General features: G+C 38.5%; 1 protein-coding gene across 2 annotated transcripts in view; it reads left to right on the top strand.

Moving 5' to 3' along the window:
* The window catches only part of dag1 (dystroglycan 1), a 54,083-nt gene that overhangs the window by 10,478 nt on the left and 18,028 nt on the right, over positions 1 to 25,577 (top strand). For both annotated transcript variants that reach the window (XM_052124360.1, XM_052124361.1), the window contains exon 2: positions 24,052 to 24,580. In XM_052124360.1, the coding sequence (XP_051980320.1) occupies positions 24,257 to 24,580 (324 nt within the window). In that variant the 5' untranslated portion in view covers positions 24,052 to 24,256. The remainder of the gene's footprint in view (positions 1 to 24,051; positions 24,581 to 25,577) is intronic.

The raw sequence follows: 25,577 nt of genomic DNA, 5'->3' as shown, positions 1-25,577 counted from the left end.
GGCGCGGCGCTGTCTCCTTTCCACAAGCGCGTGCTCTCCCATGGCATCTGTCGTTGCTATGCAACCGTGAACTGCGCTCTCCATGATGACAAGGAAGTATCAGCAAAAGATTAATTGATTTCTAGCCCTTGCTTTACTACTAGATATATTTATGGAGATGAATAATAAGGCGCCCTGTACAGCTATCATGATCAGCTGTTCGGCCGAGAATTCAATGTTACGCTGTAAGCTGATCAGTTGGTTCGTTGCTGCCGCGCTCTATCACTCGCACACCATAAAAAGCAAAATGGTTTTTAATGTTTCAATTGCGTGATTAAAATGACATTATTTGGAAGCGGATAATTTCTTCACAAACAGCTCATTATGACTCAAAATGTTAGAATGCTGCACCTACACTCGATAGTGTGGATAAGATCAGCGCAACGCAGACCACTGCATTGACAGCGTGAAACATGATCTGTCTGTAACAGGTAACTCTTTTCCATATTATAAAAGTGAATAAGGACTGGGTAAAAGTGTTTTCATGCAACACAATATTGGGGTAAGATCCGGAAATCTACCTTTTTGTTTGTGTGTTGTTGTTTTTGCTTAAATTTGCTTAGGACATTACCCCGATAAAGGATAGCCACTTAGGGTTTTACATGAGCTTCACGCTTATAAAGCATAATCTGTGAAAAAGTAAAAACGTGCTTGAAAATTCACTAAGTGACGTCAGTGGCACCATATTTTGAGAGCTAGAGCGAAAGAGGAAGATTCAGTGATGAATGACTGATATTTCGGTTGGTTCCTCACACAAAGTTATCGTAACGACTACTGCTGGTATGGAAATGTTTTTTTTTTTTTTTATAGTGCCAGTCCCCTTTCACTTTTATAATATGGAGAAGAGCAACCAGGATACCTTTTTCTTTTCCACAGAAGAAAGGAAGTCATACAAATTTGGAATGTCATCATAGGTAAATGATGACAATAGTTTTCATTTTTGGATGAAATTATTCATTTGATGTCCATATATTCTGAATTTGTTATTCCTCATTTAGGTTACTTCCATTTTCTCCTCACATTTACTCTAAAGAGCTTTATAAATACTTGAATGTAAATATCTACTTTTTATGCAGCACTGTAAAATGGATATTTCTAAAGAATCTTTAACGAGCCTCTGTCTTCGGCTTTACAATTTATATTGCCAATTGAAATCAGCGTGGGCACTGAGTAGGGGGTCTGATTAGAATTCAAAATTCAGGGCATGTGCCTGGCCGCGTTCCCTCCACTTCTTGTGCATCTTAAATCCGTCAATTGAATTTTCCTTGAATGGTACTGGTTTGGAGGAGGGGGTGTTCTCATGCTGCACAACTTGTCAATTTGTGGAATCTTTCTTGAAGGAATTATACTGAGTGCCTATAGTGGACTTTACAGTCAAGCCACCCTCCTAAAAAGTCTGGAACCAAATTCATCTGAGTTTCACAGCATGGGCAAGGAGGAGGTGGGAACCGGCTGAACAGCAACGTAAACTTTAATGACAGAACATAATTTAACATAAGTGCTTTGCAGCAAGCAAAACAAAGACGCGTGCACACACACACAACACGTGCATGTGTCTCTCTCTCGAACTGGCGTCCTGGTCCCTCCTTATCTCTCTCCTGCTGATTAGACAACTCAGCACCAGGGGTGCGTCATCACGGCCTGGCCACACCCTCCTCCTCGTCACAATCTGCTCTTGTGAAAGAATCACCATGTAGCCTACTATATCAAGCCATAGTGAAAAATACACTATGAATAAATGATTGATTCTCCCTTTTGTCTGACTAATTAGTGCTGTTTCTATGTTGATTGCAGCCATCTTCCTATTTCAAGTCTGTGAAGTGATATTTGTTGGAGCTGATCATTAGTTAGGCCTCATCTAACCCACTTTAAGGGTGTGTTCACACTTGTAGTTCGGTTCTCTTGGTCCGGACCAAAAAAGAAAATTATAGATTTAGTTCTGGTTCGTTTAGCATTCCCACGGGCATTTTTAACACCGAACCTAACGATTCAAAGGCATCAGGAAAAAGTCACAACCTGATTTAACCGCTTTTCTGACATATATTTTTTTACGGAACTTGCCGATATTCCAAAACAATGCTGGCTGCTGGATGAAATGTGCTCGTTATATTTATATATATATGGTGGTATTTTTACCAGCTGAGAACAAACGAAGAGCTAATAAAATGTGTAAAGGAGTCAAAACAGCGCCAGGAATTCCTCTGTTGTACACACAAACAAAACTATGCTGCAAGGAAAGCTGATGGAGGTTCCAATGTCTGTACCGAACTGTAATGGGCAACATAGCTCTTATGATGAGAAGAACCAGGTATGCTTGAGGTCAGCATTAGGCAAATTACTTCGTTTTTTGTCCGTTTAGACGTCTTTGGTCCATGTTGTGTTCATATATCAATCGAACCATGCTAGAGTTCGTTTGGAAGTTGACCGAGACCAACAATTCAGGTGGTCTCCATCCGCTTGTTTGGTGCACACCATGGTTCGGATAGCAGCATTCACACTTGTTCAAATGAACCGCACTAACAGAGCATTCACACCAGAGTTCGTTTTAATCTAACCAAACCTGCCAGGTGTGAACAAACCCTAAATCATTAAACTAATTGGACAACAAACATCACTCCGGCTAGAGCGTGCTTTTCACACCACCTTTGGTGTCGAGATTTTGGCCTCTGACAACATCTGCTCTACAGAGAAAGAAAGATGTGGGGGAAAGTTGGCAGACCAGATGTGTTTGATGCTGACAAACAGAATTACCTTCTAGCTATTTCTTAACTCTGAGTGCTGACCTAGTAAATGCAACAGAACGCTGACCTAGTAAATACAACAGAACCACTGTGGTACCAGGGAACCTGAAGATTGCATGTGTGCTATTTCTCACAAGTCAACTCCACTACATGTTTTCTAGGGGTGCAACGTTTTGTATGGTTTGGTTTGTATCACGGTTGTAGGGTCACAGTTTTGGTACATTTCAGTAAAAAATTAACCATGGGTCATACAGTTATGGTTACTATAATATTACTATATTGAAGTCATGCTTAATTTTTGTTAGGGTCCTCAAAAAATAGTAAATCAACATTTTAACTTAATACCTGCACTATTATGCTACATGCATCAACATAAAGTGCATTTCAAACTCAATGTATAAATGCTCTAACATGACTATAGAAGGAATAACATTGCTATTAAAAGGGATACAAGAATGAATGTTTTAACATGGTTTGAGTGTTTTAATCATACAAAGCATGCACTTGTTACTTTTACTTAAAATTATATATTTTTTCTTTTAATCAATACTTAAGTTTATTCTATATAAAACTTATTACAATAAAATATGATCAATTGTGATGGCTCAGGCAGGGAGTTCTGGGAACATCTGATTATTTTAATTGTTATTTTAAGAATATTTTACACTATGCAGAGAGCTTGCCATTGGCGAGGTTGTATTCACATTGTTCAGATGTACCACAAGGCAAAATGCAAAGCAGAATGGTAGTACTCGTCAACCGATTATTGGCCTGGCTGATAATTGGATCTGATTTTTGTAATTTCTAATTATCTGAATAATTTTTTCAAAAAGTGCACTCTGTTGACTCTGATCCCACCGCCTCTCTTACTGCTTGTATTCTGAATCAATAGATGAACCACAGTATTATCGGATTTGTTATAAGTCACGATTAAATAGCCAATTAACAATATACTCTGTATTTGTGGGGGAGAGATGAGAAATGGAAAGCTGCTAGAGAAAGATGCATAATTGTGAGGACGAGCTGTTTTCAAACGTAAGAATGCAGAATACACTATGCCAGTGGTCACCGATTAGCAAACCATCCGGGCCACGAGACATCATGACAACGGCTGCCTCATCTCACCATTTCTACACTTTAGGTTAGTAGCGTGACAAAACAACAGAGTGGCGTAGATGCAGTAATTTTAACGACAGACCATAGCAGAGAAATTGAAGTGCAACGTAGTTCTAGCGGGAAGACTTGCAGCTGTACATCACATCATTAGCTGGGTAATTCCTAGCCAATCGCATGTAAGCCATTGCTTTATAAGTCTGCTCACAATCTATCATATTGCTGCCCCACCACCACCAGTTGAGCCCTGTCCCACACGGGGGTAGGCTCCTCGCCCCTCCCTCCTATCTCCGGCAGGACATGACGGTTCCGGGCACAACTCCCTCGGACCGCCAGACAGGGCCTACGCCAAAGAGAAAGACATTACTTTGTTTTACATTTAACACATAAATGGCATCTTAAACTTCACTCAAGCCTGCTTGTCTTCCCGATAGAAGTACAGTGAGCCGCAATATAGATGAATACCGTTACCTTTCACTAAACTACACTGCAGAAGACAAACATTAAGCAAAAACAATCTTCATGTGTCAGATATGATTCTGATGGTTTGTGATTGGACAAAATATTTGGGTCCAGAGAGCCCTTAGAATAGAATACATTTTTGTTTTTTTTTAAATTAGCTTTATTAATCAAAATGTTTCGAGCTTATTGATAATCGATAACAGAGATTTTTGTTTAAATTGAGAAAATTAATCAGAAATAACATCTGACATGGATGGCAAGAAAGACAACCAAAACTTTTGAAATTAGGAGTTCTCTGCTCATGATGAAAAATATTTCCATTATTTGAGTCCGCACATTTATAATTCACTATTGCTGTAACTATAACAGTATTTTTAAACAGCACTATGTAATTTGTTTTTGGTAGATTTGCATTTTAAGGAAAGGATCAATTAGACTTTAAAAAAGACTTTTACATACATTTTCTTTCAGAGATTATCTTTCCTATGCATATAAACATAGTAGATCCCCCATAGTCCACTACTTTGATTGTCTTTGGGCCACAATGTCCTCATTCTTGCCCATTTCTTAAGAGACTTTTTGACTGTTGATTTTAAAATTTTACTGCAAATGTATATTGACCCCAAATATCAGTCTCCTTGATTACTAATATTCGTTATCGTATAGGCCCCGGAAAAAAAAACATTGGTTGTCACCTAGAAGATAGTCACCTTGGCAAGACAAGACCGCTTCAGGAATGCATGTCGGCAAGTAAGAAAGACAGCATTGCATTAAGGGTATTATCTGGTTTATGAATGAAATGCAGAAAGTGGGTGGCACGGATGAACCGAAAAGAAATGTTGGCAAGGGAAAGAGCTAGAAAGGAAGGATGGAGAATCTGTCTTGACATGTTATGTAGCCCTAGATACCAAAGTTGAAAAGTTGATCTCATACACTGCATTCATTTATTTTCATTTTTTAGTCAAGGATTTTGTCAAGGATCTAGTTCAAGGTTTTAAAATGTTGCAAACATCAGTTGTTGAATATTTACCAATGGACCATGTTTAGAGCCAACTTCTCTTCACAAATCATTATTAATAAGATGCATCAATTATTCTGTAATTATTATTTTTTATTTGGATTTACCTTTTTAGTTATCAAGAACAAATAATACAAAACTAGGTTTGCATATCATAAAGGAAGCAGTGCTTGCAAGGATGCAGAAGAATAGTGTTCAAGTTCTTGGCAAACTGCATAAAAGCAGAAGCATAATTTACATTTGTCAATGGGATATTTTAAGGACCTCAATAGAAATGGAAGTTTAATGCCATGTTTTTTTTCATGCCCATTCATTTTTGGTTATGCAAGTGTACTCCTAAAGTTTGACAAACTAAATTTTTATCTGATACACATTTGAAATGTAGCTTTCAGTTTTTCTTTATATAAAAAAACATTGTTAAATAAAATGCTCTCTAGACTGAGCATTTTTGGTTGTGGTTAGGTATCACCTGCCATCAACTTACTTCAGCAAATCCATGTTAAATCCGTTTGTTATTTTCTGCATTGCAGACTGCACATTTTATAGCCCCTTTGGGTTGAAGTGAAGTCTTTTAGCATATTACATATAGTGTAGGATCACCTGGGGTCGTCATCCAAAAAGAGTCTCTCAACCTAATTATTTTGAAAGTTTTCTTATATTTGGCTTTTCTGCGTTTCTGTAATATCTCTGCGCATTTGATTTATGTGGCTTATATTGCAGGAAATGTTTTCCACAAGAAAGGACTGATTTTTCAGTTGAGTCTTATCAAGTTTCACAGATATAAGGTGTCTCTAGACTGTGTTATCAGCGATTTGCCCTGTTTTGTGTCTGTGTCTGCAGAGTACGTAGTCTTCCTGGCTTCATAACAAACAGAAGTTTTCCTTGAGAGGTTGTGTTATTGTCTAGCTCAAGCCCACATGTATCTCAGCATCTACGTTTAATAGACTAATAGGCTGTTGATGTCTTCTCTGAGCTGTTTATTGACACAGGTTGTTGAGCCAAGAGACTCAACAGATGTGTTTCTGTTAAACAAGTTTGCTCACATTCAGTGGTTGTGCCTCGGAGACCATCTGTTGCCCCTTAAAGTAGTTTTTGTTAAGGATAACTGCTTACCATTCTCAGCACATTGAGTCCATGTACTGTTTGGGAAGACAGTGGCCTGGCTTTGATTACTTCTTGCCATCAAAGATGCAGCAGGTGAAAATGGGTTTCTAGCATGTCACACAGTGCTGTCGTTTGTTCAGAACAAACACTCATCTTCTTTGAAGAGCTCTTCTTCGGTTACATCTTTTTCCTATACGTGCGAAAAACCCATGCACACATCAGTAGTGTGGTTAAGCAGACATTTGTACAGGGAGCTTTATACAGTAGTATTGCTTCTCAACTGGTGGGTGTTTACCCACAAATTGGTTGCAGGTCTGTTCTGATAGGGTTGCCGACTAACTATGTTGTATACAATCGTGCATTATTCCGAGAAAAAAAAGGGCTCATCAACTTTTGAAATGGGAAAACATCTCCCATATATTTAGTTGTTGACATCAAAGGCTCTACATCTAATAGGGATGGGAATCATAAGAAATGTTACAATTTTGATTCCTGCTACAGATCTCCCTATTCGATATTACAACATTTAGTTATAAATATATAACAAACCTTTCAGAAACAGGAAGAACTTCTAAGGTCTTTCAAAATAAAAGTCCTCCTGAAATGAGAGCTTTATTTAACTGGATGCGTGAAATTGAAGACATTACGACAGAAAAATAGTCCCACTGTATAAATAGAGTAGTAATACTCATAGTAACAATAATATAATATTAAATGGTTATATTATTCGTTTTATTATCTGTAAGCAATATCACAAAACCAAATCCAGTACTGAATATCAGCATGTTGTGATTCAGCCATGTCAGCCTCAGGTAATCAGATTGTTTTCATTAATACTGTACATTTCTGATGTGCATTTATTTATTGATTTTTACCACAAAAGTATTTATAAATTATTGTATTTTTATTTGATCAAAGCTGTTCAGTATATATTTGATTAAACACAATTTGATCATAACATTTAATTAAAACATTTAACATGGAATCAAGAAATCATTTAAACAGAAAAGGCATAATTTCTTTTTATGTGTAAGACTTTTTGTCAATAATTTTCTGTGCATTTGCCAAAACAAACTGAGTTAGTATCGATACCGAGTTACCAGGGCTGGTACTGTATCGGCATCTGTATTGGCATCGGTGGAACCCTAAGTCGACTAGGAATGAAACCCAACACTGCAAATAAATCATTTTCTTATGTTATTTTTGTCTTTTCATTAAAGAATATAAAAATATATTTAGGCCTACTCTAAAATTAAAATTAAATTATTTGAACTATGCTTAAAATCTACAAATGGGGTAAGAAAAATTTACTTGACTAAACTATTAAGGTTGTGTCAGATAGAATGTGCAGAACGACTCCTGAAAAATACTCTGGACACCACCTCACAAATGAACCTGTGGATTCTCCATAATAACAAGAACATTACTAACAGCAGTGATTTCTTATTTCGATCGTTGATAGGTCTCAAAAACGAGTACTCGAGGGGCGGGGCGTGAGCGGGGGGCGGGGCGCGTCCGTCATGGAGATAATGAAAATATTATAAGATTGTTATGAAAATGTTAAATAAAATAACATGAAAACATGTCTATGAAAACATGAACTATAAAAAATAACACTGCTTATGCTGCATCAATGTTATCGAAAAACAAACATCTGAAATAGAATAGCTGCATTAGGTGAAGCTGAAGAATAAATTAACACATGACGCATCCTATGAGATTAATCAGATATCCTAGATACACAACATAACGTAACATTACAACTTGTATCTGCACAAAAGGATGCAAATGCAGTTACGTGCTTTAGTCAGAGAGTGTAACTCCTGTTGTGGATGCGCTTCTAACAGTGCGCTGAAACACGGGCAAGCAAAAATTATTCACAACATTCTATAGTGTTCTCATAATGTTATGTATATTTCTGATTACAGTATTTTCATCTACTTTATCAAGTGATTGCTGACATCGCCTATATATTGGCTAAAATTATGACATTTTAGTCAGAGTAAAACTGACTTAAATTATTGAACAACACGATGATTATTGATGAATTATGAATATAATTTAAAGAATATTTTCAACACAAGATAAAAACTGTGACAAAAGGGTGTTGATTTTCATCGTGATTGCTTTTAGGCTACTTTATTCAACTGTAATTTTTTAATTAAACGTTGTCTTCAATATTACTTTAGCAGCTTATTTCAACAGTGCTTTTGAAACAACAACAAAAACGAACGGCTTAGTTTTTATTTTCAAAGCTACAGAAAAAAGACATCCTGTATATTTACAACGACTGATGAAACTTAAACATAGGCTACATCCTACATATTTTTGTTCAAAAAGAGGAGTCGGTCTACCTGCACAGGTGAGAGGCGTGTGCGGGGTCTATTCACAATTAGCCCGGCGGTGGAAAAAACGTGCTCCGCTGGAACAGATGTCGCAGGAACAGCGAAGTACAATGCTTATCTTGTAAACCGATTCTCATTTACCTTCCACCACAGAAAATGATCCTGGATTCATGGCTCACTGAAGTAACTTTAGATTTCGTTTTCACGCGAACAAAAATTACTCGCGCCGTAATCCTCACCAAAAAGTGTGTCGAGCGCCGTAATTGCTGCTCGATCAGGCAGAGAGTCACTTTGTATGGGTGTGACAGAATTTGTAACAGCGTTGTAAAGCTGTTTCAGATGCTCCTTTACTCTCTCTCTCGAAGCTCTGTCTCAAGAAACTTCAGATATTTGTGTGTTGGATCCAATGTTGCGACAGTACTGGATAAGTTTGTGTTCAGGTTCTTTCTGCTGTTGTTATTTGTGGATCTGGCTACGTTGCATTTCTGTCTGACGGTAAAAGATGCGATGCTCGTCTGAGTTGCCTCGCTGGTATCGCAAGACATTTTATGTACAAATACTGTTTCTCTCTGTTCTTTGGTCTGGACTTTGGACCGCACGCTCTGGCAACGCTAACCAATCAGAGCTCAAGGTGCCGCCCAAAATTCTGCTATAAACAATCAGAAACATTGAAAAAATCTGTCTTTTTTAAACTCACGATCATTGTTTTTATGATCGATCGTCGCTGTCACGTTCGAGTACTTGAGTACAATTGCCCATCCCTAAGCCAAATGTGTAATTTATTCTTTTCATCAGTAACAGCATTTTAAAATTGTTTGTCTCAAGAATTGTGATTTGTAACACAATTTGTTTTTTCCCAGCACTATTATTTATAAATGTTTTATTAAAATTACCACTTTGACAACAAAACTTATGTGTTTCTACTTAAAGGAAAGTTGAATTCAATCAAAAGCCTTTGTGAAAATGCTGATTACCAAAATAAAATTTTGACGTGTTCCTCATTTTCTTAAAAAAAATAAAATAAAAGAAATCAAGGTTCCAGTGAGGTACTTACAATAGAAGTGAATGGGGGCCAATTTTATGTTAATATACTCACTTTTTCAAAAGTATAACCACAAGATAAAGGATACATGTAAACATGATTTTAGTGTGATGAAATTACTTATAAACCTTTTATGTGTAAAGTTATTGCCAATTTTACAACTATGTACCATGACGATGTAATGTCAATAAACCCTAAAATGACTATATAATTTAAACAACTTTACAGCTCAAATAATACAACATTTTTAACAGAAGAATTACTTCAATTTAAAGACGGACATGATGAAATAAATTACTTGTGGTTCAGAAATTGTTTTAATTCCATACAAAGATTCTGCTGATATTGTTTAGGAGGTGGTGCTGAATGTTTTGCGGAGTAGATTTTAAAGTAAAGACTCTTAATGGTCATTAGTTGGCGAATTGGTCTACGCGGGTCGCAATGTAAATTCCAAAGGACCGGTTTATTCGTTCGGATATGTCGAAATGAAGTCTAACATAATAAAATTAGTTGCTGTTTAATACGTTTTTGATTCAGTATTTGATTTAAAGAACCGGCTGATAAAATTAATTCATATGGGAATTGTACTACATGGGTAATGCTGCATGTTTCACATTGCAGATTTTATAGCGACTTGGTAGAAGCTAGCCAAAATAAGGCAGATTCCAACATGGACCGTTCGCATGACATCCTCAAACCATGAACAAAATTACTCTTCATGAACTACGAAACCGAAAAATATGACCCAGACTTCATTTAAACATCGGTTTGGCATTCTGTCTGACATGGTGGGTCACCACTCGATGTCCATTGTAAAATCTGGGTTCTGAAGCAAAACCTCTTGAAAACAACTGTTTAATAGTCTCATTCTTAACAGAACTGAACAGAAATGCTGGTTGTTGTATCTGATTGCCATTGACTTCCACTCGGGAGCTGCTCTCTATCCCTTGTCCTAACAGTCCTCCACTCTTCCTCATTTCTGCCACCCTTTCCACCCTCCCCGGATGTCAAGATCGGTGTGCTGAATGTGACAGCGTTGTACTGCTTCACCTCCGCACCTAGAGACCTTGCAGCTCCATTCACAGATCTTGCAGATTCAATCCCTCCCTTTACTGCTAAGCACCATTAAGTCTGGTGTGTGTGAAAAAGGCCATCTGGCCATCGTACGGTTTCAACTATGACATTCTGAAACTTGAATAAGATTTTTAATGCTGAGAGATCATTGTGTGTGGTTTGGGTGCGCTTCTGGCGGAAATAAGAGCTGTAGTCATTCGGTTTCTTTTGTCCTTCTACAAGGTTTTATCGCTGTTTGTCATTTAATCTTTTGCTTGTTTGAGGTCATTTCAGCATGGTGCCATTTCTGATTCATTTGGGTGGTGATTTGGCTCCCCTAGCTTTTTGGCTAGTTCATAATTCACAAAGCAGTTTTATCTATTTAATGTCTTATTGATAAGGTTTCTCTGGTGTCTGGTGCTCTTGTTTTTACCTTGCTGAAACTATTTCTGTATGTGTGTTTTTTGTGCTTAAAGAATGATTTGGAAAGAAGAAATGCAATTCTCAGTATACACAGGTCACGCTGTGTTTTGCGCTATATATTCAGTATTGTTATATGCTGTTCTGACCTTAAACCTTTAACGGTACAAAAGTAATGAAAATTTTACAATTCTGTTTATATTTTTTTATTTCGGAAACTCTGTTTGGGGAATAGTGGGCAGTACATACCAGAATGGATCCAGGTAGTTGGAGGGGTGGGATTCGGGACATCAGACAAAAAGGAAAGTTATTTGAGAAGCGGTTTTAAGTTTGAGTCCTCCACAACTGAATGCAAACATGGGCATGGAACACCCATTTTTTTCATGAGCCAATCAATTCTGATGGATCAAATCATGTCCTGCCTTTTTATCATTGAAAAATGGCTACCCTGTTTCACGGAGATGAGTCACATTATGGAGGTAAACGTTGTTGCAGAAAATGTTTTATGTTGACTTTAAATGTTTGCCAGAGATTGTATAGTTTCATCAGGGTCCCATGAAAACAAGGATGTTTGTCATGTTTGAACTAGGGATGTGCACGAGTAGTATTTGTTCTGCAATAATTATTCGAAAAGTAAAAAGGCTTTGCTAGCCATATGTACAGTGAGATGCATGTTAAATCCTGAACGCACAAACTAAAACTGGCAGTTGTAATGGAATGCACTGGGTGGCGCTGTTGAGTGTGGACACAAGTTAATCACATTTGATGAGCAAACTGTTCTGTCAGTACGCTTAGATGGATACCAAAAAAGCGGATTATTGTGAGAATGTGGCTTACTGCGAGAAAGCTGGGTTCCTGTTTAAATGTACTGGATAAGCGGTGTATTCTTTACTCCCATATATGTGGAGCTTGTCAGAAAGCAGCGTCCCGATTGCAGTGTAATCACCGTGACGCTTCTGTAAACAACAAACATTACACCTGAGAAAAACTTTGCTTGCTGAGGTAAGGGACAATCCATCATTTAAACTGGTGTGTATATAAATGAGTATAGTTTACTGAGCACGTGGCTATGCTTGTTTTTCTCAACAAAACCACGAGATACAAAATAAACATAACTATTATGTCAAGTGTTATATACGTCCTGTACGTTAACTGCGTCAGTCTACTTCAATAGCAGTTTTTTTTTCTTTGCTTTGCGTGAACTTAAATGCTTTCATTCTGTACTTTTTGTTTTCACGCATTGCTTGTTTAAATATAAAAAAAAAACACGGGACATTAATACAAAGCTTGTTTTGGATCTAGTTAGAAGCTTGTTTTTTTTTTTGTTTATGGTGACGCAAACTTTATGACTATAAAATTTATTTTACAACGTCTCTTTCTCATTAATTACCTTTTATTTAAATAAAAGAATATTCAAATATTTGTTTTTTATGAGCTTAAATATTCGAATAGCAAATTATTGATGAATGCCCATCCCTAGTGTGAACCTTGGAAAGGGGATGGGTAACCAACCTTCTTGCAGTTAGGGTGTATATTGGTTGTTTTTGGGTCAGGATGGTGTCCCTGGGCATGTTAAGATCCTGGGGATTCCCAGCTGTCACTGATGTCCTCCACCAATTGTCTCCAATTGTCTGTCTGCTCCAAGAGGGGATTTTGCTGGTGGTCTTTACCAGGAATCTGATCCACCTATATAAAGCACCTTCCTAGGCAGCAGCCAGTTTACATTCAAAGGCTGCTCCTTGGTTTAATGATTGTTAATTCTCTCCATGGGAGCAGTTTAGATAATTTTTTGAGTAAAGCTTTTGAGACATAATTGCAAAGGTCATTGTGTTCCAATTGAGGCCCCTCTTGCCCTACATGATTGCCGTTTAAAGTAGTGTCGTTTACTTAGCAAATTGAAATGCTACAAGCTGTTTTTTGTACTAGCCACATTGAGGGTCTTAACCACAATTTACTGAAAAAATTTAAGGCTTGTGTTTGTAGTTCTGTTTCGAAATGACCATCTGGATCTCAGCAATTCCCCCGAGGACAATCGTCTTGTTAATTGAAGGAGAAATTGTATGACTAGCCTTTAAACCTCTTGGAGTGCAGTCTGTAGTTTGGATGTAGGCTGTTGCTGCATGGCTTGCTGTTTTTTTTTCTATAATTTCTAGTGTCCTAAACTGGGCAAGATGTTTCGGTCTCTGAAACAATCAGTGTGTTTTTTATATGCATGATCTTACACCAATTATGCTTAAGCCAACAGCGTGTTTAGTCATGTAAGCACCTTACACCGTTTTCCTTTATCGGGGTAAGGTCATAAATGGATTAAGCATAAACCGATTGATTCCCATAACTTTTTGCCCATTACCCCGATTTTGCTCTGCATGTAAACACCTTTACTTGCATCCTTACCAGTTTATCCAATGTGCGCAAGTTTTATGCACATGACTTATATTTTTGTCAAAAGAAGAGAATACACTGACAATTTCAAGTTTCATGTTAAAATAGTTTTCTTGTTTTTTGAAAAAATATTAATTTTGTAGTTATCAGCCTATTTTGGCCTTTAAACACTATGATAAAATGCTACATCTTGAGGCAGCTGACTAGGTTTCGGAACTATTATTTAAATGATTGGGATTTAATGATTATGAACTTCTTTTCTTAATTTGTAGTTGTTTTGTTACTATCACAAGTACAGGCACCTGAAGAAGCTCTAAAGAGGAGAACAGTCACTTTTCAAAAGCTGTACTGTCATCAGTGAGAAATAGCTGATGACTAACTTTACCAAGTTGTAATCAAAGAGAACATGCATTCCTTCTCGTTTGGGAAAGCAACGCAATTCCCTAAATTGTTTCTCACAATTCATTTTAGCTCTTCATCAAATTAAAAATGCATTAGAGAGGTGTAAAGCACTGCTATCCAGGCCTGTTTTCATATCTTCAAGCACAAAGGCATCAAACACGCTTCCCATGCAGATATCCGCAGTAAACCCTGCATGCAGCATTTATCCGATAGCTTAGTTTTTGCTGATTCTAACATGTTCTTTGTTTATTAACGTGATGAGGGGAAGCGTGGGTGGACATAATTGGATCATAATCCATTTATATGCCTGGTTTTTAAAAACATATTTTGCAATGGCCAACAGGTGGGCTTTGAAACTTGAGATGGTGTCTCCGTAATAAGCCAGAGGCACTTAAGACTCCCATTGTTGTTGGTATGCAGTTAGGGTGTGTATATATCTTCCACACCACTTTCTCAAATATCAAGATGCTGTTGGGTCATCCGGTTCATTGTTCATCAGAGGCATGTGTGGACCCGTGTGTTTGCAAGGCCACTTTCCTTAAACATGTATCCTGGGTGTGATGTTCCACCCCTAGCTACAGTGGGCCCGCTGATCGCTTTTAATGTTTTATTTCACTGTTGTTTTAAGATTGATTTACCCCATACAGTTCTTTCCTGTTGTGTAACACAAAGACTCACCCAGACATGCATCCCGTTTAACTGAAAATCTCTGGGACATAACATGGCTGCTTAAGCGCAAACACTTGCTTTATGTTTAGCCTTGCTTTATGTTTTTGGGGTGTCTAACCACTAGAGTTGACACTGCATCAGTTAATGCTGCAAATCTTTTAGCAAATTGATTTCAACAACTATGTTGAGAGAAAACGAAATGAGCTGTATTGCAACCAGACGTTTTTTTTTTGTTCTGCAGTTGCAACGCAAACTGATGTTGGCATCTGTTGACCAGAGAGCATGTACCAGTGTTCCTGTAGTTCAAGTGATAAAGTATGGTGCTAACAAGGCCAAGGTCATCTTTTTCCAGGAAACGCACATGTCAAACTGATTAAAGAAAAGGTATAGCCTACCTTTTAATGGGCTCTAAGTTGCTTATGTAGATGTGCAGTTGTCCAACAAAAGAAAACTGCATTCACATATAGTTTATTTGAAATCAGTGGGATTATTGTCTGCTTTTGACACAACGTTAACAGGCATGTGCACAATATAGCACACATTGAATAAGCCGGTAAGAACGGCAGTAAAGCTGCGTTCACACTGCCAGCTACTGTGTCGCTGGCTGGTGGTTAGGTCGCTAGTGGTGTGTATGAAGAGTCTAAACAGCACTGTTTCTTTACAATTAATATTATTATTAAAATATTAGGATCACGTGAGCTCTACCATCTTCTCTTGCATTGGCTGTAGTTCCCGAAAGTTGCTCTTCATTTGCATAAAGTTAAACATTTATTAACTTTGTTGCATCGCTGGACACGCCCACATCCGGTTGCCATGCTTGTGTTGCTGGAAGTCGCCAGCTCTCAATGAAAATGTACGAGATGAGGTTGTTTTGTCGCTGCGTGTCGCTGGCAGTGTGAACGGAGCTTCATGGGGTTTATGTGCAACACAAAATTGGGGTAATGGACAAAAGTGTATGTGCTGAGTTTTTTTTAAATTATTATTTTTATAGATTTATCCATTTATGACCTTACCCCAATAATGGTAAGTCGTTCACGGCGTTGTTTATTAAGCATCATTGGTGTAAGATCTTGCTCATTGATTCTTTCAAATGAGGGGTTGAATTTTTGCCATTTATCTCGTTCATTGTCTGCGCATGTAATTTGACAAGAGTTTGGTCTTTGGATATTTCACAGCAAAGACAGAAAAACGTGACAATTTCATTAATGATTTCAAATGATTGGTTGAATTCTTGCCTTTTACATTATTCACTGACCTTGCTCATGTACTATCCTGCCCAGAGTCTGCACTGCATCAGAGACTTTTATCCTGTTGCCAGGGCCGGCTTGGTTTTCCAGTCATGAATATGACTTCTTTAGCCAGCCTCTATCTTCTTTGCCTCATACCCTGCAGTTGCCATTAATAGAAGGCTCAGCTATGTCAGAGCGGGGTGGGGAGGAGTACATTGCAAAGCGGAGGTCAGCTTTGAGCTGACCGGGGCTTAGGTAAAGCCGAGGAGTCTGATTGGCTCCTGGAGGTGTTCCAGGAGCTGCGGACATCCAGGCTGACTGCTCACGCGTACAGTGTGCTATTGATGGCACTGAATCGGAGTCATTAATCACCGCAGTCATTCTCTTCAGAGAGAGGCCTGCTCTCCGTTACTCACTCGCCAAATGAGGACTGTGGTTGTAACCTCTGACCCTGCTGAGGGTGCATACCACACTATAAAGGGAAGGGTACAGCTTAGGGATCTTGTTAAGCTATATTTATGACACTAAAAGTGTAATAGAATGAATAGTTTGCTGTTTTGCCTGCACTTTTGGTATTTTAAAGATATTTTTTTATTTAGTCATGTCATTGATGTCTTACCACAAAAAAAAAAAAAAGTAAATTGACTGAAGTGAACCTTTGCCGAAAGTTCCTAATGCAATTTGGTATCTCTTTCTGTTTAATATTTTCATGAATACTTTCTTCTCAAATCAGAAATATATTGCTTCAATGAAAAGAACTTGAGTGGATCTGGGGCACACCTTCATTTCTTCTCAGTCCCTTGCTACAGTTTGGAAAACCATTTATGTTTGCCTTTTCCTTTGCATATACAAGACTTTTTCAAATACAACTTTTCCTTCAGCGTTTGTGCTTGTTTTAAAAAAAGAAAAACTAGTTTTGTTTAACTTTAATAAATTCTTCTTTGAGATCGCCTTGCCTGTGGTCATATTCTCAGTTCTCTGCTTGAAGTTTTTAATTGTAGAATTCTCCTGAATTTTGTATTTTGCCAAGCTCTGCCGAATTTCAGAGTGCTAAAAAATAAAACTGAAATCACCTTGCGTACATTAGGTTACTGGGATTTTTTTAGTCTGTGATGTTTATTTATATCAGATTCTTCAGATCTCTTTTGCGGAGGGGAGTTGTTAGTGCATTTATATTCGACTTGAGAGACAGAGGAGTGAGGTTTGTGTATGGTAAGTGTGTTTTATGGCATCGGCAGCGTTTCCAAGAGAATTTTGTTTTTGCAGCGGGGGAGCCCCTGTATTTGGAGCCATTAAGATATTTTACATACATTACTTACACACAACTTACCCCCTAATTCTCATCACTGCAGTTTGAAAATATTACATTATAACGTTTTTATATATCATAGTGGGTACTCCCTTGGTAGGGCCTTTCATTTAGTCAAAACCAGTTGGAAACCTTTTCTAGCGAGGCACCTTGGCTCATTTTTCAGAGATGAAGGCTGTGAGTAAACAATGGTGACTACTCTTACTGGAATGCGTGACTCAGTGCCTTTTATAATCCTGTCCAATAGTATGGGCCCCTGGAGGTTGATGGACAAGGGCTGTCACCATGGTACCAGGGCAAAGGGCACTCTCCCCCTCTGCCAACTCCTCTGTTCTCTGCAAACCTATTACTGCATGCCCTCTTACCCAACCCACATACATCCCTGTCAAATCCTAATCTCCCAGAGAGTCCAGTGGACTGTTTCAGGGCTCATACACAATGGTCCTCTGTAGTTGTGCTGGCTTAAAAGACCGGCCTTTGGTGGTATATTTTTTTTTTTTCTCGCTGTTGAAATAATTTTTAGTTTGGTCTTTAGAGCTGTGGAATCAGAAAGGTCCATTTCAAATAGGGATGCAACGATACCGTTTTTTCAAAACCGATCCGATACCAAAATTCTGAGTATCGGCCGATACCAATCCGATATCAGTGGTGTTTTTTTTACCTTCAAAACTAAAGAATGTATACAATTCACTTGGTCATTAAGATTTATTTATATTAGGTAAAGAAATGTATACCAAATCTGACTGCACATTACTTGATGAAAAAGGGGACAAAATGTATGGCTGAAAATTTTATTAAGAAAACTGAATGATGCAGTAGCAAAATTAACAGTAATTTCAACACTTACTAGTTGTATCACAAACAAACTTAACAATATTTACTGCAATTATCAAATAAAATTATTTTCTGAATAAAATCCAAAAAGTAATATTCTAAATCTAGTGAATCTTAAATCTGAACGGTAGCAAGCTGCAACACAGTGCTTATTATAAAGTATACCTTACACCTAGAAAACAAACACTAATATAACAACCAAGACAAGTATAGACTTCACCAGTAACATAAACCTGCTTCAGGATTCACTTGATCATCATTGGCAGGTTTTTTTTTAGGAATATTAGCATTTCTGCTCTCTCTGCTTTTAGTCGGTTCCTTCTTTCGTCTAGAATGTTGGAGGCAGTGCTAAACAGTCTTTCACTCTCAACACTGGTACAGGGGGCAGAAAGAAAGGCTGATGCAGTAGCAGCAAGGGCAGGGAAACGAAGCTTGTTCACTGCCCAGTAATGGAATGGGTTTTCAGACCGAGGGATAATTTGCTCTGTCATATACGTTTGTATTTGAAGAAGAGCACTCGTGGTAATTATTCCTCCAGGTTCTTCTTGCTTCTTGAGAACTTCATCAAACATCATCATGAAGGTGCTCTTGCTTGTGTGTCTGCTTGACCCGCTTGCTTCTGCATGAGAAACCTTCTCTGCTGGATCTGCTGCAGCAGCTAAGGCAGTAGTTGTCCTCCCCTTCAGTGCATCTTCCATCTTCTCGACCTCTTGTATCAGGGCATTTTTTGCATGCCTGGCAGCGTCTGCATTTGAAAAGCATCTGAGACAAAACATGCAGAATAAATAGTCTATTTTTATACAAACGTTACATGGTCATTATACAGCTATATAAAAGTTGTCATTTATCTTTATCCTTTTTTATTTATTTATTTTTAAATTTTTGGAATTGTTTCTTAAACTAATTAAAAATGAATTTATTTTGTTTTGCGATGAAAGTGCAACTGTCAGTGAAATTATTTACAGATGTATTCTGATAAAATTCCAAGCTGCAGTGTAATTACTTTTTATTGGTTGCTGAAAAGTTACTTACAAAATAATTACTTCTTTTTTTCTGAATAAATAAAGCCTTATTTGATGTCTCAAAACCACAGACAATTTTCATATATTGGTCAGACATAACAAATTTAAATTACAAACATGATGCAACTAAAATAAATAATTTTATATAAAGGCCAAATTTGATCATATATAATACAATTATAAGTGGTCGATTATCTGTCATCCAATGACTTAAAAAAAAAGAAATCTTCAGGATGAAAAAACAAATTATATATAATGTGATTAATGCATAATGCTTCGGACGGCTTCACATTAAAACGAACGTAAATCTGCAGAATATGGAAAGCATTCCTAGCCGTTATTTTAGCATAAAAGTTTAATGACAGAGTTAATGACTAAAACTTTTAATTAATTAAACGAAACTGATAGAAACGTGAAAATGTTTTTTAATAATAGTTATAATAGCCTAATAATATGAATCTTATTTACAATAAATGAAGAACGTTGTCATCGTCAAAACTGTATAATGGAAAATATATTTTATCGTGCAAGTGACATTTTATGTGTGTGCATAGACTTTTAGCTTACCTGTCTTTGTACCGTGGGTCAAGTAAAGTGGCAACGGAGTAAAGTCGTTCATTCTCGATGTTACCAAATCGTGTGTTGACTGCTTGTAGTAGTGTACTTTTCATTGTTTTAATCCCTGTGTCTGTGTCTCTCTCCTGAGACAGCAAACGTTTCAGAACTGAAATTGTTGGAATGACATCCGCTGTGGTTGAACTGGATGAGCTTATGGTTCGCGTCAGTTCTTCAAATGGTGACAGTACGATCATTGTTTTTTCCAGTAATGCCCAGTGGTTTACAGTCAGCACTGCAGGCAGCTCGTGGTCGGCAGCAAAGGCGCATAAGGTTCGCTTCTGTTCAAGGATGCTCTGAATCATATAATATGTACTGTTCCATCTAGTTTTAACGTCTTGCTGAAGACGTTTCAGGGGCATTTGAAATTCACGCTGAATGTCCCCCAATCGCGAGTATGCTAATGGGGAATGTTTGAAGTGCCCCACAATTTTTCTGGCACTTGCAATTGCGTCAAACAAGCTTCGTTGGGACAAAAGTCCCTCGTTAACAGCAAGCTGTAATGAGTGCGCGACACAGCCCAAACTAGGGACTCCCAAATCATCCATCGCTTTCTTCATATTGCTGGCATTGTCCCTCAAAATCACATGCACTTTGGATATAGGGATTTTCCACCCATCAAGCATTTCTTTGATTGAATCTGAAATCACCCTGCTGGTGTGTGACCCTCTCATTTCCTTTACGTGTAGCACAGCGCTCTGCAAATCATAACTATCATTCAACCAATGTGCCGTTAAACTAAGAAGGGACATGGGGCACACGTCGGAGCTCCAAATATCTGTAGTGAAGCTGAAGGCCTGCACATCTTTTAATTGGTCTGCAAAGTGCGAGGAAACTCTGGAATACAGCTCAGGCAAAGCGGTCTCAGAAATGTATGTTCTAGATGGCAAACTATATCGTGGTTCCAGATGTTCCATGAGGCGACGGAAACCCGTGTTTTCGACAACAGAGAGGGGCTGATCATCTAGAACAATGAATTCAAGTACCTTTTCTGTTATTTTTACAGCTTTACGATTCTGATGTGGAAGTTTTTCTTGCCTCTGAAACGCATCTGTCAAGGTCAGCTGCTTTGACTCATTCTTTTTCCGTTTGATTTGCGCGAACTCCTCGTGTTCTTTTGCGTGATGCTTCTGAAGATGCTTGATTAAATTTGTCGTATTGTAATTCGAAACACTACTTCCACCTCTTGAAACGTTGGCTTTGCAAATATTACAATTTGCAGCGCTACTCGTTGATGTATCAAGGGTAAAATAATTCCAAATCAGGGACATGTTTAACGCGCTGAGGTACTTTGAATGTAAAAGGTTCGCCTCAACTTGCCTGTCACACTCACGTGTGATTGCGCTAAGCAGCACAACGTATTTTAAATGTATTTAATTTAAGGCAATGTTTAAAAATAAATAATTTAGTTCTTATAAGAATTATTATACAGTAGGCCATCGTTTATTGGCATTCATTCATCAATCACTGGTAACACGGTATCGAATTTGGATCGGTCTTGCATCACCGATATCCGATCCATTCAAAAAGCTTGGATCGGCGCCGATACCGATCCAGAGTATCGGATCGATGCATCTCTAATTTCAAAGACTTTTTAGGTCACGTTTGACTGCTGAAAGGTCCAAGTGTACCACCAGTGAGCCAGGCAGCAGGTTTCCTGAAACAAATTGAGGCTCCTGTACCCAGCTAATCAAGGGAGGAATGCTGTGTTAGACCCCTTTTTTCACTTTTTATAAGTTGCCCGCCAATCCTGAGAGCAGAAAGGGTGTCTTTTCTCTCTAACCTGAGATGAGGTTTAAGTTCTTTCATGTACCTGACAATTTCATCAAGGTCTTTGTGAACGCTCAACAGTGGGCCAGTAGTATAAAAGCACAGAACGCTGAAGAGGGTCATGCCACTGACTGTACTTCAAGCCATACCTGTCAACTTCAATGATGTGCGATAAGACTTCAGGCATTCTGCAGGCTTCCAGTCCAAGCCTTTAAAAACCTTGTCAAAAGGTGATTGGGGTTTGCTGCTGGAGGTGAAGATGTCATCTTTAGTAAACCGCTCGTGATAAATCAGATTGACTTAAGTTTAAAACAAGAAGGATTGGCAGTGTTTAGAGCACATGTTTGGCAATATTAGAAACCAATGCAATTATCTGTTGTCTGAGGTGTGGAATGTTTAAAGATCAAATGTTTCTATCATCAAGCCACTCTGGAGGAAGTCATGGGCAGGTGTCTCAATGTGTAGGCTATAGTATGTTCATAAGCAGTTCTTGAACATAAAATACAACACATTTTACTCATTTAACAAGACAAAATGCTGGGTGGTACTAGAATTTTATTTTTCATAATTTGAATGGATTGTGTAAAATTGTTTCCGTATGACAGGTAGTTGGAGGGGAGGGGTCCAATAGACCATTGGGGATGTAATATGAAAAGAAACCTTTTTTTATGGGGTGGAGCAAGTTATTCTTTTGATGAAATATTATGAAGACAAAGGATTTGGGAAGTAAATGGGGTAATTATTATTCTTTTTAAAAAATTTAACTTTAGGCCTAATACATGCCTAAAATGCACCAGATCTGTTACAATTTACGTAAGATCGCACACGTCATTTGAATCCTTCCAATTGAGTTCTTTGCCTCTAAACTTAAAAACATGAACCGTTTGGAGTCAGTCTTAAAATCTCAAATCTGATTTGGTCTAGTGTCTTAAAATGTGTATCTTGTTGAACTGCATGTTTTGAATTTAGAATGGTTCTCATCTCAATAGGGTCCGTAACCCACAAACACACCTTGTGTTCTTTTTTAGCCTCACCATGTTATTGCTCCCTGTAGTAATCCTGTTTTTCCATCAACCATGTGTCTTTTATTTCCTTTTGGTATCTTTTTTCAACAGTCAAAAACGGTGCATAACTGGTGTCCAGTTGAGAACACAAAACAAACCTGACTTTGAAAATGAACATTTGATTATTTGGTTATCGTTATATAATTTGTTTTTAAATGGAATGCAGAAGGAAGCTGAGCGAGTTGGTCCAACTGTGTTGTTGTTTCTTAGTCTTCTGAAGAAGCTCCTCTCAAACCCCCACCAGAGACAAAGAGCGTGAGAGACTACTCCTCTTTGACCCCACCCACTCTCGCATCCACTGCCCTCGTTCATAGGTTGGACACTAGAGCTCAAGAGCTGTTCTCGGGGGAATTTGGCTGTGTTGTATGGAGCTGCTCCCTCTTCAAATGCATAAAATCTGCAGCCCACCCTGCACTAAACTCATCCCTCTTTTCACTGCAGGCTTTTTCGTCTTCCTGGTCTTCCTCCCTGAATGAAAGACATGCATGAATAACAAGCCCCCTAGAGTGTACCCCAACCCCCCGCCCCCACAATGAGACAATTTAGAGGGCATGCATTCCTCTGAAGTGTTTAAACCGGTCGGTCACTGTGGACTGACCCCCTGTCTCAGCCCATTTCTTTCAACATTCATGGAGCCAGTTAGTCTTCCAGTGCAGGGTGCTGTTTGGATGTGTTCGGTGACGAATGAGGCACTGAGAAATGAAAGGCACAGTGTGAAGGCAGAAAAGAGAGCGAGAGAGCTGTGAATGGTAATCAGATTAGTCTTGATCCACCTGTATGTGTCTGTGTGTTTGTATGTGCGTGTGTATACAAGCAATGCGAAACATTGATGCTAGCAGAGACCAAAGAATAAAACCGTTCCAAACCCATGTGACTTTCTTATTTCCTTGGAACACAAAAGGGGCAATGTGAAGTATGTCCTGGTTACTTTTTTCATACAGTTGCATTGAATTGGGACTAGACCGTTGAAGCCTCCAAAAGAGATGCAAAAGCACCATAAAAGTGGTCCATGTGACTCATTTTCTATATTTTAAACTTTTGGAAGTCATATAATAGCTTTTTCATTCACATATTTTAGAAATCATTATGCCCTATGTCTGATGAACTGTAAAATTGTATGGACTTCTCTTTATGGTGCTTTGTTTCTAGTTCCTAGTCTTTTTGGAGCTTGGCAGTCCCTGGTGACTGGTCATTTATTGAAAAAAGTTTGTGATCCTTGTAGAAAATGACAGAGTACAGTGTTGTAAAACATGAAGGTGACAGTATTCATTCCAGGGTGAACTATCCCTTTAACCTAAAGTGATTTGGGGCAACGCCACGATACGTCACTTTTTCGATGCCTCAGTCAGACATGTCAGTATCTCTTTGCTATTGAAATGCCTGCTAATGAATTCCTATCTCTCTTTTTTTCACCACAGGTTTTAGAGGCAGCCCCTTAACTATGGGATTTCAGATCTACTGAGGGCACTTTCACAAAAGGAGGGAAGAGGGGCCGGCATTGTGAACAAAAGGAAAGGATTGAGCTTTTCAAAAGAGGATCAGTTCTTTCTGACTCGGCGGGGTGCATGCTGCCCCCTCAACTGGACATCCTCTTTTGTGTGAGTGAGAAAAATAAAAGCAGGCATGCGCAATAAACTAAGAGAGTTCCGGGATGTGGGACGCCCCATGCTGGGGCACAGGACTCTTGTGGTGCTGCTGGTAATGATGGGGCTGTTGGTACCGGAAATGCTGGCATCCTGGGACCAGAACCCAATAGAAGTTCTTGGGGAAGTACGGCAACTTGAGGCGTCTATGCAGTCGGCGGTGCTGTCAGATCTCCGCGAGGCGGAAGCAGCAGTTGTGGCCATGTCGCAGCCCAGCGGCCTGCCAGACTCCTCTGCAGTGGTGGGCAGGGTGTTCCAAATGAGGTTGAATATCAAAGCCAAGGACTTCAAGAACATAGTAAAGGTGAGAGGCTCTTCCTTCAAAGCACTTGGCTTCCTCCTAAGGGGTCAAGGTTTGGCTGGTTAGTATGGCCCAGTTAGCTCCTGCTCATTGATAACTACACCTTCTGGCTACAAAAAGTATTTTTCTCCTTTGACAGCCATTCAAAACATTACTTTTAGGGTCTCTTAGTGGCATGAAATGGACGTTGTGACATAATTTCCCAGCAGCTCCAGAGTAGTTGGTCACATGGCATTTACATCACTGTTCATTGACTCAAAAAACATGACTGCACATCTAAACGCCCATAAGTAAGATGGGGTATTTGAGTTTGCGTATTTTCAGGTGGGACCGGCTGCCTTTTGAAATGAATAGGAATGTTAACTGATCACTTTCTCCAGGTATTAAAGACATCCTTGCTACCTCCAAAATGTGTTGAAAATCTATTCAAACGAATTGTCCTTTGTTACTCAGCGGATTGTCCCTGCTGTATCAGATAGCATCACATCAACAATTCTCAGCCAGTTTACTCAGTCGGTTCAAGACGACATGACTTTGCCCCAAGCACTGCTCAAATCTTATTCTATGCTTTCCTTATGACTGATGGACCATAAAATATGGTAGTCCCTTTAATAACGCAATACCACTTGCAAACACGTGGTCTGCATCCATGATGGGACTTAGCTCTTAGAGGACTGCAAGCGGATGTATGCAGAGAGCTTTACATTTAGATGAACTCCTATGCATGAACCTATGTGCATATTTTTGTTTGTTTAAGAAAAGCATGTCAGGACAAGATGTTATTTTTTTGCATTTTTCAAAAAGGGGCTTCTGGTAGCCAACAAGTTTTATGCATGTACCTACCACACGGTTGCATTTCATGCTTTTTGAAAATCAAGTAATGCACTGTTGGTCAAAAAAATGATGCAAGCCTGACCAGGCATCATTTGGTGACCACCTGGCAGTTGGTGAGGTTTTTTTTTTTTTTTTTTAACCACCAACCAGTCCATGTCAACTGTTG

The sequence above is a fragment of the Xyrauchen texanus genome, chromosome 50 (genome assembly GCF_025860055.1).
Source record: "Xyrauchen texanus isolate HMW12.3.18 chromosome 50, RBS_HiC_50CHRs, whole genome shotgun sequence".
Classification (NCBI taxonomy): domain Eukaryota; kingdom Metazoa; phylum Chordata; class Actinopteri; order Cypriniformes; family Catostomidae; genus Xyrauchen; species Xyrauchen texanus.
Note: the sequence above shows the minus strand (reverse complement) of the source record. Positions and strands in the feature narration are given on the sequence as shown.